General features: G+C 43.5%; 1 protein-coding gene across 1 annotated transcript; it reads left to right on the top strand.

The window, feature by feature from the left end:
- Window positions 1-2,116: 2,116 nt before the first annotated feature.
- Window positions 2,117-13,988, top strand: TSGA13 (testis specific 13). The gene is made up of 6 exons (XM_089526655.1): window positions 2,117-2,332; window positions 5,153-5,225; window positions 7,555-7,761; window positions 10,226-10,314; window positions 11,352-11,458; window positions 13,795-13,988. The coding sequence occupies exons 2-6, from the start codon at window positions 5,169-5,171 to the stop codon at window positions 13,986-13,988; spliced, it is 654 nt and encodes a 217-aa protein (XP_089382781.1). The 5' UTR covers window positions 2,117-2,332; window positions 5,153-5,168.
- The last annotated feature ends 1,505 nt before the right edge of the window (window positions 13,989-15,493 follow it).

The raw sequence follows: 15,493 nt of genomic DNA on the forward strand, positions 1-15,493 counted from the left end.
CCCTTTGTGGCAATTGCTTTATCTGACTCCACAATGGCTTCTGTGTATGTTAGCATCCATCCGGAAATTGTTTTCGGCTTGCTGTCGTAAGCGTGCCGCCGATGCCATTTGTCACTTCAGTGAAAAGGATATAGCTTAAGTACTCTGGGAATCCAGCCAATCCCATAGCATAAGAGATTAATGTGGTTGCTCATTGTTTGTCTTTCTAGCCTTTTATTATTCTTGCCCCAATTCTAAGCAGGGTTTTTCAAAAACCACACACACAGAGGTCACAAATGCACACCTTCTTCTGCACTGGACCAAAGGGTAGAATTTTATTTAGTTATTTAATTAAAATCCCACCTTTGTCCCAAGTTGGGATTCAGGGTGGCTTACGATGATAAATAACTACTGTAAAAATAAATAAATTATTGTAAGCCATCTTAAATCCCACCTGGGGACAAAGGCAGAATTGTGTTTTTCTTGTGTGCCTCTGTTTTTGACTTATGGAGACCCTAAGGCAATCCAATCGTAGGATTTCCTTGGCAAGCTAAAAAGCCAATGCAATTCTAGTAGGCTGCATCAACAGGAGTGGTGTCCAGGCTAAACACATTCAGCTCCCTAAACTGCTCTTCGCAGGGCTTGGTGGTTTCCAGATCTTTCACCATTTTCATCAAATTAAGAGGAGTCCTAGTAAACTGCAAGTAGAATATGAGTCAACAGCCAATGCGATTCTAGGCTGCATCAATAGAAATATAGTGTCTAGATAGAGGGAAGTCACAGTGCCACTCTATTCTGCTTTGGTCAGGCCTTACCTGGAATACTGCATCTAATTCTGGGCATTGCAGTTCAAGAATGATATTGAGAAGCTGGAGTATGTACAGAGGAGAACAACCAAAATGATCAAGGGTCTGGAAACCATGTTGTATGACAGATTAAGGGCGCTGGGTATGTTTAGTATGAAGAAGATACAGTTAAGAGGTGGTATGATAGCCCTGTTTAAATACTTGAAGGGATGTCATATCAAGGAGGGAGCCAGCTTGTTTTCTGCTGCTCCAGAGAACAGGACCCAAGGGAGCAATGGATGCAAGCTCCAGGAAAAGAGATTCCAGCTCAACATTAGAAGGAACCTCCTGAGAGTAAGGGCTGTTCAACAGTGGAACACACTCCCTTGGAGTGTAGTAGAGTCTCCTTCCTTAGAGGTCTTTAAGCAGAGGCTGGATGGACATCTGTCAGGGATGCTTTGATTGAGAGTTCCTGCATGGCAGAATGGGGTTGGACTGGATGGCCCTTGCGGTCTCTTCCAACTCTAGGCTTCTATGATGTTTCTTCCTCCAATCTCCACTCTTCCTTCCTCTGTATCTAAACCTGCTGTTTGTATATTTTCTACAAGTAGAGCAGACCTGCATATCTTGGCAGTAGATAGGGGCCAAATTCAGAGAAGGCTAAATTTCTTTGGGCCAGAGATAAGTTTTAATTAAATGTTAATTATTATTATTCATAATTAATATTAATTCTGTTCTCCTCCTTCTCATCTGCCTAACCCTCTCCACAGGAGAAAGTCAAAGTGCAGAGGAGCCTTGACTGTCCTTCTCTTTCCCCTTCTCTGCCTGAACTTCTCCTTGGGAGAAGACCGAGCAATGGAGGACCCTTGCGGGGCAAGTGTTTGCCCCTCTTCCTCCTCTGTTGCCCAGCCTTCTCCTGAGGAGAAGGCCGAGCAGCGGAGGAGACTTAAAGTTGTTCCATATCCTCGTGGGCAACCCCAAATCCTTTGCTGGGCCACATGCGACCCCCGTGCCATATGTTGTGCAGGCCTGAAGCAGAGTGATAGAATGCTGACTCCTTAGCACTTTTTAAAAAGTATTATTCAAAGCCTTTGTTGCTTTCTGCTTGTAGTATGGTGTCATCTACGTATCTTAGGTTATTGATGTTCTTCCTGAGGGGTGCAGCTTTTCCCACTGCTGCATGCTAATGATGGAAGAAGGAGCACTGGCCAAAATTTCCCCTCGTCCGCACACTTAGCAAGCAAAAGGAATTCTTGTTTTGCCTGTGGAATCTTGTTGGGATTCCTTTAACAGTCCCAACTGTCAGCTGTGAATGTTTGCTCTAGAATTTTCATCTCTGGGACAGGCTTCGTTGGGGTATGAGAGTCCCACCAGCCACCTACCAATGGGACGCACTTCTCGCTGGCTACTCTGATGTGCATTGACAAAGAGAATGGCTACAGAGTCGCCCAGATGCTTGACCCTTGTGACTCCAGAAGTTTTGCAAGCAGCCGCAATGTCTTGTTGCTCCCAAGAATGAGGCAGCCCTACCAGGGTGGGCTGCTGTGACCCATTTCCCACATCTCCAGGTGACCTGTCAATTCTGTGATTCAATAATAGCTACCTACATCTGGCATAATAATAGCTATGTCTCCATAGCTATGTCTCCCAGTACTGTGCATGTCTATGTGTCTTCAAAGTGCTTATTGACTTGTGGTGATCCCAAGAGTTCCATAGGGTTTCCTACGTTTCTTAAGTCCATTTCCAAAGGACAGCTGCCAGGATTCTGTGAGATGGCGCCAATGAAGTCAAGGGGGTATGATATTGATCTAACAGTGTAGTTTAGCTATACTTCAGTCTTCCATTATCCCATGCTCAGCCCCAAAGTTGGGAAATGTAACTGATTTGGACTATAATTTCCATAATGACTTCAGGTAATTTATGACCTATGACAAACCTAAGGTATCCTGGGGTTTGTTGGAAAGATGTGTTTAGAGGAGGTTTGCCATTGCCTTCCCCTGAAGCTGAGAGAGTGTGACTTGCCCACGTTCACCCAGAGCCTTATTGCATTAAAAACAAAACTGGCAAGGCAAACAGAGAAAGCGCATTTGAGTGGGTTTAATGGGTGAGCTGGGAATCGAATCCTGGTCTCCAGAATCATAGTCCAACACCCCAACTACTGTTCCACGATGACCATCCTTAAATATATTATTGTATATTTTTGCTACGTTTTGTCCCACATTGAAAATCCCCTTGTTCCCAGGGATTTGGGGACATGTAATTAAAAAACTGAATTTTTCGAGTTTCTGACTCTGTAATGGGTTACATTCAGGTTTTGGTGGAAAGCCACTGGGTGATTTGGGGCAAGTCACATTCTCTCAACCTCAGAGGAGTGCAGTGGCAAGTCCCTCTGAAGAAGCTTGCCAAGAAAAACCCATGATAGGTTTGCGTTAGGGTTGTCATAAGTTGGAAGTGAAGGCACACAACAATTCAAAAAACTTTGGACTAAAACCCAAAGCAGGTTCGCAGCCCACTCACTGTCCCCCCCCCCCCTTTATGGTTGGTTTCTTTTTAGTTGCTTTCTATGACTTATGGGCTGGTAAGTGTTTTGTTATTTTTATGATGTCTGATTATTTTATGTCGGTACAGATTGTTGTTTGTTTAAAAGGATCTTAGCCACCTTGTGTGCTGTGTTTGGAGACTGGAAAGCAGCAATGAAAATGTCATTGCAGCAATAAAGGAAATCAATTAATATGCCTCGAGTCCAGATGCAGGAGATGAGTTGGCTATTTTTGCCCTTGGCCCAAGATCTTATCTCAAGAAGTGTTGTTGTTCTGTTCTTTCAAGGAATTTCCCACATATGGTGACCTTATTATGGGTTTATCTTGGCAAGATTTCTTCAGAGGAGACTTGCCATTGCCTTCCTCTGAAGCTGAGAGAGTGGAACATGCCTAAGGCCACAATGCAGAGTGGATAAAAATCAATTTTTTTTAAAAAAAAAATTAAAAATTGGATTTATTTAAACTGGATTTCTAAAATTTGAATTGGGTTTCTTTAAATTAAATGCTTTTTAAGGGAAAAATCTATCTTAAGGTAGTTTTCTATTTAAGATACATTATGGTCCAAAGGTTATTCATTATGAAATTGGAATCATCTTTTAATTAGGTAGCATGAGAATATATGTTTGTGCAATGCTTACATTTTTGGGTAAATGAATTCCATGAATCCATTCACAATGTCATGATCTCTCAGAGGTTTCTGTAAGATTATTGAGGAATTCTTCTATCTAGAGTGCCATTGCAATACATGCGTGGCTTTACAGTTCTCAAAACTGTGAATTTGTGTCCGCAGAGATCACAATCCCATTATGTTTTAAGATTTTTAAGCTTTTCATGTGTGGACTGGGCTAATAGCCTAATTTTAAAAAAAAAGGTATTTTGTTTATCCACATCAGCCAAAAAACATTTGATGGGTCTTCAGCATCCATGGATTTTGATATCCACAGTGAGTCCTGGAACCAAATCCCAGTGAATACCAAGGACCCGCTGTATTTTGATATTTCATATTTGGAGATAGCATTTTTTGAGAGATCAGTGACCTTTCAGGAACACGAGTTTAAGTTCCCTGGAAAAAAAGATTGCTTCCCTAAGGCATTTGTACATCCAAGTATTCAAAACCATCAAATCTAAAGTGCTGCCTCCTTCCCTCAAGTAATGGGCATTTTCTCTCGAAATCTGAGATAAAGGATCTCTTTGCACCCAAGGCACTAATCCAGTCTCTGTCTGCCTGCCCCTTGTTGTGTTCCCAGCCAAACTTCTCAGGGATATCCTGATCCGATCACTGATTTTGTTAAAACCAGAATCCCATTTTCAATTCCTGGAACAAGTCATCCAGATGACCCATTGCCTAGGGCTAGTTTTAAGGTTTAAATATAGTTTCAAAATCTAAATTAGGCATGCATAGCTGGCATACATCCCCACACTCTGTGTATGTTCCGTGTCACTTCAGTCTTCCCAGTCTGAGCCACTCCAAATTTCCACAGTCTAGGCAATTATAACCCCACTACAAACCCCTAAAAACTCTGCTATCCCCTTTCTGTATTTCCATTTCAGTGAGCTCTGTACACTGTGTTTGTCTGGATTGCTATGTGTGTGTAACTGCATTCTGCATTTTTCTATATAAAACTCTATTAATTCACCCAGAACCGGGAGTCCTCCCAGTTAGTACTGTTATATATTGGTGCCCACAGCCCAAAGGTTACCCAACCCTCTTGCAAAGCTAATTTCCCCAGCATTTGAAGTGTCATTGACAGCTGGTGGGGACCCCTCGTTCCTCCATCTGTTGTTTGAGTAACAATGTGTAGTGCCTTACTATTGACAGTTTTGGTGTGTTGGCATTTTTCTTTCTAGGGACAATTTGTGCACAATGCAGACCGAGTTCTGTCTGAAGCGTGAGGCGTATTACACGCACCATCCCAACTTGGTAAGTGGAAGTCCCTTTTGTGAGACATTTAGCCCTCTCTCTCAGAGAGCTTTGATGCTGCAGTAAAGTACAATTCCCAGAATTCCAAAGCATTGAATTCCTCATCAGTGTTGATCATTACCAAAGCCACCAGTTTTTCTCACCAAAGCTTGGGAAATTGACATCCCTCCTGCGACTATATTACAACATTTTGGGACAACAACATTAGACTACACATTTTGGGAAATACAGTACCCTGAATCACTCATATTGGTGGGTAGATTTTGGTACAAAATATAACTGTCCATAGCTTTGATCCCAGGGCTCATTCCCACTTACATTTAAACCAGTTTGGGATTTGCCTTCGCTCCATGTTGGTAAATCGATTCCAAAAGGTCTGTCGTTCCCACTATGGAAGTGGATCTTTTCATTATCCCCTTGTATTCGTTCCTTTTTTTTTTTTTTTGCATGATTGTCATCCCCACTAGTTTGTGCTGCTTCAAACTACATGTCAATCATCTTTGCGTCATCAGTGACATAAGCGGCAGCCAAGGTACCCGGGTTTGGGAACTATATAATATATATATATAATAAAGTGATAGAAGATTTGATTCATTGGTTTTGCAACTACTTGCCTACTGATTTTTTTTTTTTACGTTTGCCTCACTTTATCGCGACAGAAATCAATCAAAGTAGGATCGGAACTGGTTTCAAATGGGAACAACAGTCATATAAACTGATCAGCAATTCACTTTAAATCATAGTGGGAACGAGCCCCCAGACAAGGTTTTCACTTACAAGACATTTCCCCTCCAAATGGACTATGCTGTCCATCTTTGTATCGTGATGTCACTTGTTGCTTTGTGTCACTATCTGCAACCATCACAATGACAAGATGTTGGCCAGTAGACAGGAGTGGTCCAGCATCCAAGGACAAGTATTTGCAACAAAGGTGGAAAAAAGGCACCCACCAGCAAGAATCAGAAGGGCAGGAAATCAATACAGAGCCTAGGGTTCTCTCCATGCAAATGGGATAAAAATAAAGGAGATCAGCTGAAAGCAAATCATAATGGGAATTGAAGGTTTTCTGAGGAACACATGAAAACTGCATTTCTAATGGTGGTGACATTTTGGGATGTTGGGTAAGTATTCTGGGAAATGTACCTCTTTCTGGAAATGAGGCCTGCTCAATTCAAAATTACAAATCCCTTCATATAACCCCCCACAAATTTCAGTGTGCATTCCCAGCTCAAAGAACCAGAGTGCATATTTTGGTAAAAAACAAAATTGTTTGCAATTGTAGTTGTAGAGATAAAGATGCCAGGCAGTACATTTGATACATTTGGGGCTATTTAGTTTAGAAAAGAAAAGGCCAGTAAGGGGGAGACAAGATAGCAGTATTTAAAATTATCCATGGTGCATAAAGATAATACTAGCAACACTTGATAATGACAGTAGATAATGTGAGCAAGACAAAACTAGCAACACCAGATCAAAGAGAGTACTAGCAACACTACATATCCAGGGGTAGCTGTGTTGGCCATATAGCAGAGCACACTATCATCCACAATCCACAAAAAAGAGATACCTTTATTGGACCAACCAAATTGCACATTATACATGTTGCAAGCTTTCGAAGCTCCACTGGCTTCTTCATTGGGCAAAGGTGTTTAAAACGATGCCGGGGGGGGGGGGGGGAGGGGGGATTGACAATAGATTTTTGTGGGGTTTTAGGACTATGCAGCCATGTTCTGGAAGAATTTATTCCTGACCACAGATGCAGGTGAAATGTTAGGAATAAATTATTCCAGAACACAGCCACACAGCCCAAAAAAACCCCACAAAAAACTATTGTGGGATACTAGCCGTGAAAGCCTTCGACTTCACAAAATTGATGATGTTAGTCTCAGCCCTGCATTTGGTCAAAATGTTGTGGTGGTTGTCCAAATGATACTAGAATCTGGAATCATCCACTAAAGCTGAACGTGTGGATAAAAAGGAAGTGTTTGTCTACACAGTATGCAGTTAACTTGAGAAACTCACTTCCACAAGATGTAGGGATGTCTGCCAATCTGGAAGGCTTTAAAATAGGCCTGGGGAAATTTGGGGAGGAAGGGCCACCAGTTCAGTATGGTCACAAGCTACGTCTTGCATCAGTGGCAGTCTGCTTTTGTGTATCATTTTCTAGGGAGCACAAGATGGAGTGTGAAGCAAAACTCATGCACCCTGATTGTGCAAAAAGAAAGTTGGGCTACATAAGCCATTGACTTCATCCAACATGGCTCTTCTTATGTTCTTGTCTAGATCTATCATGCACTCTTTTCTGTTCCCCTTTGCTTTCTTTTTCAAGACTCAGTATTTTGTCCCTGTGACCGATGTTGAATTTCGAGAGCGCTTGGAGCAGCACCAGGGAGAGATCGCCGTCATGTTGAGATCTTCGGAGTTCAATCAAGACAAGACCACCTTGATTGTGACTAACAACCCGCTCCCTCTGCTCATTTCTGGTCAACACCTGTCCACACCTTTCCGTTTTTTCCCAGAAGACTTGCTAGGAAAGGTAGGCTGTTTGGTATTGCTAAAATATAAAGAGTACTATCCTGTGTGGAAAGCCAACTTGGTGTAGTGGTTTGATCATTGGACTAGGGACCCGGGAAAACAGGGCTCCAATCCTCTGTCAGCCATAGAAACCTACTGAGCGGCTTCTTTTAGCCGCAGAGGAAGGCAATATGATACCTCATCTGAATTTTCTGCATAAGAATGATGTTTTCAGAAGAGAAAATAATATTTTCTGTGCAGAAAATGCCATTTTGTTGCAAGAAAAACACACACAAAACAATTTTTTTCCTTCTCTTTTTATTCCTTCTGTTTTTTACTCTTTAGTGGCATCTGCACTGGAGAATTAATGCAATTTGACACTGTTTTAAATGCCATGGCTCACTGCTATGGAATTCTAGGATGTGTAGTTTTGTGAGATATTTAATCTTCTCTGTCAGAGCTGTGGTTCCACAACAAACTACAATTCCCAGGATTCCCTAGCACTGAGCCAGGGCAGTTAAAGTGGTGTCAAAGTGCATTAACTCTGCAGCATGGCAGCAGCTTTTGATTGTGTATTATTTTGATTGTACCTGAGGCTGTTTGTACTAAAAACTAATAAATTAAATCTCTGAATTATAATAGTGTACGTCAAATCTAGGCCATCACAGCTCACTTTTTTGGGTCGTTGTGGATTGTGAAATTCTGTTCTGTTCATGAAGTGACCAACAATGTCCCACACAGACGTACTTTGTAAACAGCACAGCTCATCCCAACATGGCCTTTTCCATGTTGTCAGAGACCAAGGGGATCAGTGGGGATGCGTCCAGTTATTTTGCTGTGGCTGCACCTTCTGCAAGGAAGTTGTCTGCAGGGACCTCCCAAGGATTCCCAGAGGTTCTCTGAATACCTGTCACAGTGCATCCAGTTACAGGAAAATAGCTGAATGTGTCTCTATTGACCCACCCACTCTTCAAGAAGACAGAAATGGCCATGTTGTGGGGGGGGGGGGGGAGAGCTATGCTACTTGCCAGATGGGTTTGGGGAGGTGGGAAAGACACCCATGAAGACGTCAGACATTTATGTCTCCTGATGTGGGATTTTGGCCATGTGTTTTTTGTGGCAAATATGTTCTGATCTTCAAAGATTCCAGCAGCTCTGGTTTTCTTCTCATCGGGGTTTCCCAGTACTTAGGAAATCCATTTTATTTTCTATTGATCAAATATTTTCAAATATTCTTTCCATCCCTATTTTGTGTTAGAACAAGGTCAATCTCCCACCAAACAGAAAAACCAAAGGAATCCAGACATAGATCACCAAGTATTTCTGTTTTTCATTATTATTATTTTTCTCCTTCATTTTTAGGCCTGGTGTGTCCTGGTGGTGAAAAATTGCGTCTTAGACTATTCAGAGTAATCCAACAAACTCTTAATGGACTACAACATGGCCCACATATTTGTGGGTACAATAACTGCAATTTCATTTACTTCCAGCTAAAGGTGACCATAGAGTCACACTGGAGGATCTCCATATGCCTACACAGCCCACCTCCCCAGTCATCTGGAGGTCCTCCAGCACAACTCTATGGTCAAGTTCAAACAGAACTATAGGGTTCACCATTATCTGCAGTTTTCAGTAACTGCATTATTTTTTGGGAACATATCCCCTGCAGATATAGGGGTAATATTGTACATTTCCCCCCTCTGTGCTCGCTATTCTCTGCCGCCTTCCCTCCCTCTTGAGTTGTTCAATATGCTGAACCTTAACTCCCCAAATGGTGTCATACCTTGGACAACTCAGTTGCATTTTGGACCAAAACCAACATATTTGCTGTCTCACTTACAGGGGAGGTATCATTTTGACCAGTGTCTTTCACTGTTGCATAGATCTAGCTAATGTTGAGTCAGACTTTCCTGTATTGCTATTTGAGCTCATTGCTCTCTTGGCCTGGGAGATTATCAGAAAGGGGATGGAGCGAAACCCATCCTTATCCTGTCCATGATAGCGATCGCGTGAAAGACTTTCACTCTTGATGCCCTGATCCTGTCATACACCTGTCAGTGAAATGGAATTGCATTAATGGTTTCTTCTTTTAATGCAAAATGAAGGGCAAGGATGGGATAATTCCACCTCACTGAGGTGGTGTCATATGAATGCCTTTCACGCGATCGGTGTCATTTGTGCTTTCTGGACAGGACAATGTCCAGATCAGTGCTATGTCATCTGAAAGCCCTTTCCGCGATTGCATGGGAAGGACGGGACAAGGACGGGACAAGGATTTTCCCCATCTGATAATCTCCCTAGTCTCTGGAGGAGCAGAAAATAAGATCACTGCATCTTCCAGCCTGCAGATTATTACAAACAGCTATTGTGACACCTCTCGGTCTTCTTTTGCTGCACTCTAAGCACGCTCAACTCCATACCCATATTTCAAGGGCTGTCTTTTGACCAATTGTCTCCCATCTTTCTCATATGCTGTAAACATTCAGGTGCCATCCTACCTGCCCCCTGTGAAAATGCCAGAGCAGCAGCTCTCGAGGCCAACTGTAAAGAAGCTGAAAAAATCGTCTCCGTTCAGGTAAAATCGTGATGCCCACTGTAATAAAAGCAGGCATTAACGAATTTAAGGGCCGGTCAGCCCAGTGTAATGGTTTGAGTGTTGGTCTATGACTCTGAAGACCAGGGTTCTCTTCCCACCTCATCCATGTAATCCACTGGATGACCTTGGGCAAGTCACACTCTCTCAGCCTCAGATGAAGGTCATGGCAAACCTCATCTGAACAAATCCTGCCAAGAAAATGCCATGATAGATCAGGTTTGCCTTAGGGTTGCCATGTTGGAAATGTCTTGAAGACACACGGCAACAACAATTTAAGGACATGAACGTATATCAGAAATCTGAGCCAGTAGCTTCCTATGCAGGAGAAGGCAGTAATACTTAAAACACAATTGAAAAAAACTCCAATAAGAGATCTCTGCCCACCTCTGTCTTTTGTGTGTGTATGTATGTGCCAGTGTGGTTTGAGCACTGGACTAGGATTTTGGAGACCAAGGTTCAAATCCCTGCTCAGCCATGGGAACCACTGAATGGCCTTGGTCAAATCACACTCTCTCAGCCTCAAAGGAAGACAAAAGCAACCCCCCCATGAGCAAAGCTTGCCAAGAAAACTCTGTGATAAGTTCACCATAGGGTCATCATAAGTCAGAAATGACTTGAAGGCACACAACAACAACAAAAGTAAAAGTTTTGCCAACTTGTATTTCCAATTTTCTAAGCCACCTGGGGTCCCTTGGTGGGAGAAAGGTGGGGATAGATAGATTGAATAAATACATAAATAATAACATTTGGGATGGCTGGGGTTGAAAGTCTGACTTCGAAGGCTAAGAGTGGAGCTCCTTTGTTCCACTTGGCAAAGTTTTGCTGTACCTCGTCTTTCTCCACTATCTGTTCAGGATTAAAGTTACAGGAATCCTGTCCTATTTCCAACCTGGCAACCCTAACACCCAGCCACATCTTCCAGATACCCTTCAAGGGTAGTCCCACAGATAGCTCACTGCAGTAGTCAAGACAGGATTGTATCCTAAATGAACAAACGTATTATGTCCCATTATCAGGTTTGCCAACAAAAACGATTTCGCGACAGAAGCTCATTTTTCCAAGAATTATGCTGAGAAGCGGCTGCAGAGACTGTACCCCAACTTGCGGACTCACATGAGACCAGGTAAGAAATTATCTTCAACTCAAGAGAGGAAGGGAAGACTTCCTTTTGGGGAAAGGGCCATAGATCAATAGCAAGGTTCATTTGGGAAGAAATATCTCATGGAGTTCAAGAAGAACCACCTCATGAAGAAATCAGTGGTGAGGTTCCTTCTTGAAGAAATATCTCATGAAGAATGTTCATCCATGTCTTCAGGAATATTTCATGAAGACATGTCTAGCCTCAGTCTCTAGCACCTCCAGTTAAGGCAAAGGGGTGAAGTATAGCCCTTAAGATGTCATGGAACAGCAACTCCCATCAGCACTAGCCATCATAGCGAAATGTACCTCTATCCCAAAGGAAAGAGAAAATAGACCCAATTTGAATGTAAGCCAATTCACGTGATTAATTATTACACGTGAAGAGCGAACTTGTGGTCATTCACGTGAATGATTGCTTCACATTTCTTCTTCTCCATGCATATATGTAGGGGGGGGCACGTTGAAGCGCATGCACACGCACACACACACATATTTGTGTGCAAATATACATATGCATGCACACATAACAACCCCCCCCCCCATAGGTCACTGCTCTCTCCAAAATGGCCGACATTCCCTTTGCTTGTCTTCCCTTCAGGAAGAAACCGAAGGGAAGACAAGCGAAGCGAAGGCTGGCTGTCACCCATTTGGGAGAGAGCCGTGGCCTATGCATCCCAGAGGGAACTCTGGGATACATTGCCAGTGGCTCTCTCCCAGATGGGCGACCTTCCCTTTGCTTCTCTTCCCGCTTGGCAAGGAACCGAAGGGGAAGAGAAGCGAAGGGAAGGAGGCTGTCACTCATTTGGGAGAATGAAGCCGATGCTTCCCAGAGTTCCCTCTGGGATGGGCAACCTTCTCTTCCCCTTCTGTTCCTTGCCGAGAAGAGAAGCCTCTCCGCCTGGCAAGGAATAGAAGGGGAGGGGAAGCAAAGGGAAGGTTGCCCATTTGGGAGAATGCTGCCAATGCACCCCAGAGGGAACTCTGGGAAGCATCAGCCTCACTCTCCCAAATGAGTGACAGCACAGGTCAGTTGTCACCCATTTGGGAGAGAGCCACAGCCTATGCGCTGCACCATGGGACATGTGGGGATGCAAACTTGCATTCCACACCAACGCCACATCGGATTGGCTGCGAATTCACCTTGGAATAAGATTTGTGAATTCACTAGTTCACCGAATTTACCCATTTTTGGATTGACTTAGGATCTGCCCCGGAATGACTGCGCAATGACAGCAATTACGTGTGATAATCTCTTGTGAATTAATGTGAATACGCATGATTGTCTCGGGATGGCATTGGATTGGCAGCGATTGGACTTTAAGTTTTCGTTGTGTGATAATGGCCTTTGAAAGCTTATTTTACAATGTCTTTTGCTCAGTTAGTCTCAAAGATACTACAAGATCCCCCTACAAGAGATTCAAATTAGTGTAAAAGAGATTCCATCCAAACATTAGGGCTGCAGCTACACTGCCGAATGAATGCAGTTTGACAATGGCTTTACCTGCCATGGCTCAATGAATTGGAATGCTGGGATGTATAGTTTTATGAGATAGTTTGCCTTTTCTGTCAGAGAGCGCTGGTGCCACAACGAACTACAAATCCCAGGTTTCCATAGGATGGAGCCATGGCAGTTAAAGCGATGTAAAACTGTATTCATTCTGCAGTGTGGCAGCAACCTAGGAAGATCTTGTTGATTATAAGAGCTGTTTGATGGTGGACTGCCTTGTGGTCCCTTCCAATTCTTCTTCCAACCTCTTCTTTTCACTTTGATTCAGTTTTCTGGCTTTCTGTTTCCCATTACAAAGCAGCTTCCTGTTAAAGGGTCAGAATCTCCAAGCAGGAGGCCTTTTCACATTACCCAGTTATAGCAGTATGATTCCACTTTAACTGCCATGGTTACATACTCTGGAATCCATTTTTGGCTTCATTGAGCTAGATGGAGAACACCAGTGCCTCATCAAACTATAAAGCCCAGCATCCCATAGGATGTTGTTATGGCAGTTAAAGCACAGCTGAATCACAGCCCAATAACTGTGTAGTGCAAAGGAATCCAGAGATTTGCCGTTATATAGAGAGGGACAGAGATTTAAGAAACTCATAGCAACTATCCCTAGTACTTTCTGAGTACAAAGCCACGCTGTCATGCGGGCAAACTATAACTGGCTGCCATCTCCAAATTATTTGCTTGCTTCGTTTTTGCACGTGATAATGAAACATTTCAAACATTTTCTACCTACTATTCGTGGCCATAGAATTCTGTGCTCTTCTGATGACCTTCCTCCTTCTTCCCTTCTGCTGTTGCTTATTTTTGGCTCCCAGGTCAGCTGCCGATGGAATCCCTTCCTAGCATCCAAGGCTTTCCTGCCCCAAGGATCCAATGGGAACCTCTCACCATGTCCTGCTTGACCGAACTGCACCCTACACTGACTGTGCCGGGAAACGATGGCTTCCGATATGGGAAGGCTCCCCTCTGGATTGTGAACAGCTCCGTGGTGTCGAGAAATATCAAATAAAAGCCCCGTCCCACCTTCCTGCACAGTCTGTTTTAATCCTTCTTCGTGAATCCATCTTGGTGTCTGATGCCGCCGAAACAGAGTACAAGTATACCTTAGTTAATACAGTACCCTAAGGATAACCGATCACGGAGTTTTCTTGGCAAGATTTGCTCAGAAGAGGTTTGCCATTGCCTTCCCCTGAGGCCGAGAGAGTGTGACCAGCCCAAGGTCACCCAGTGGGTTTCATGGCCGATTTGAGGAATCCAGAGTAGTAGTCCAACCACTAGGCCACACTGGTGCTATTAGACATCACTTTAAGTGTTGTATCTCCATGCTATGGAATCCTGGGATTTCCAGTTTTACAAAATCTGCAGTCTTCATTGCCAAAGAGTGCTGGTGCCTCACAAAACTACAAATCCCAAGAGTCAGTAGGGTGGAGCCGTCATAGCTAAAAGTGGTATCAAACTGCATTCTTTATACAGTGTAGATGCACCCTAAGTAGACAAGGGCAGAAAACAGAGCAAATGTTGCTGGAGGTTCTGGTACTACTACATAGTTCTTGTTTTGTTTTTTAAATCCATACTTGGCAAGGATGACAATTCTCAGCAACAGTTGCAGCTTTTTTTATTCCCATCCTTGTGTTGTTTTGTTTTTCAATTTGGAGACATACCAGATTATAAAAAGTACCCATGGGCAAGTGCACAGCCGTTGTTGTAGTTCATGCTCAGTTTCTTTGGCCACTCTGCCAGTGACATTGTAGTGTTTGCATACTGCAGTTTCAGTATGTATGGCGGGAAAGGTAAGGTAATGTTGGCAACCTTTCCTCCCCCATTTTCTCCTTTTAAATTTTTTGAGATATACATACATGTGTGTATTTATAATCATTATGAATCCTGTGGCACCTTTGAGACTAAGGAGCGGCCTGCAGCTGCCCCTTTTAGCGCCGGATTGGAGCTGGAGCAACTACATGCCGCAGCCCCAATCTCTGCTTCCGCAGCACAAAAAGGAGCCATGCTCCTTTTTGTGCCCTGGAAAAGGCGCCATAGCCACCGGTGCATGGCTTTTCCATGCTACTCTGGGACTGAGTCATATAGACACAGCACCAGAGGAGCGTCATGATGCTGTGCATCATGTGGAGCATCGTGGCGTCATGCTGGTCTGGGGGTGGAGTCAGTGCATGCGTCATGTGGACACAGCACCCTAATTCTGCCCCTAGGCTCGCCTTTCCTGCCAGTCTTTACAGCCCCTAACTGCAAGAAAGTAATCTCTAGCTCAAGTTTATGGGGTCTGGAGTCCTTTGACAAGGTCCCCCGTGATATTCTTGCAAACAAGGTAGTAAAATGTGGGTTAGACAATGCAACTGTTAGCTGGCTTGGTAATTGGTTGACTGACCAAACCCAAAATGTGCTTACCAATGGCTTTGTTTCATCCTGGAGAGAAGTGACCAGTGGGTGCCATTAGGTCCCGCCCAGTTTGCTTGGCTTTTTTCCCCATGTGGAGAAATTTGTGTATATGATATATCT

The sequence above is a fragment of the Sceloporus occidentalis genome, unplaced genomic scaffold, assembly GCF_023333645.1.
Source record: "Sceloporus occidentalis isolate IW3139 unplaced genomic scaffold, rSceOcc1.0.p SCAF_5, whole genome shotgun sequence".
NCBI lineage: Eukaryota > Metazoa > Chordata > Lepidosauria > Squamata > Phrynosomatidae > Sceloporus > Sceloporus occidentalis.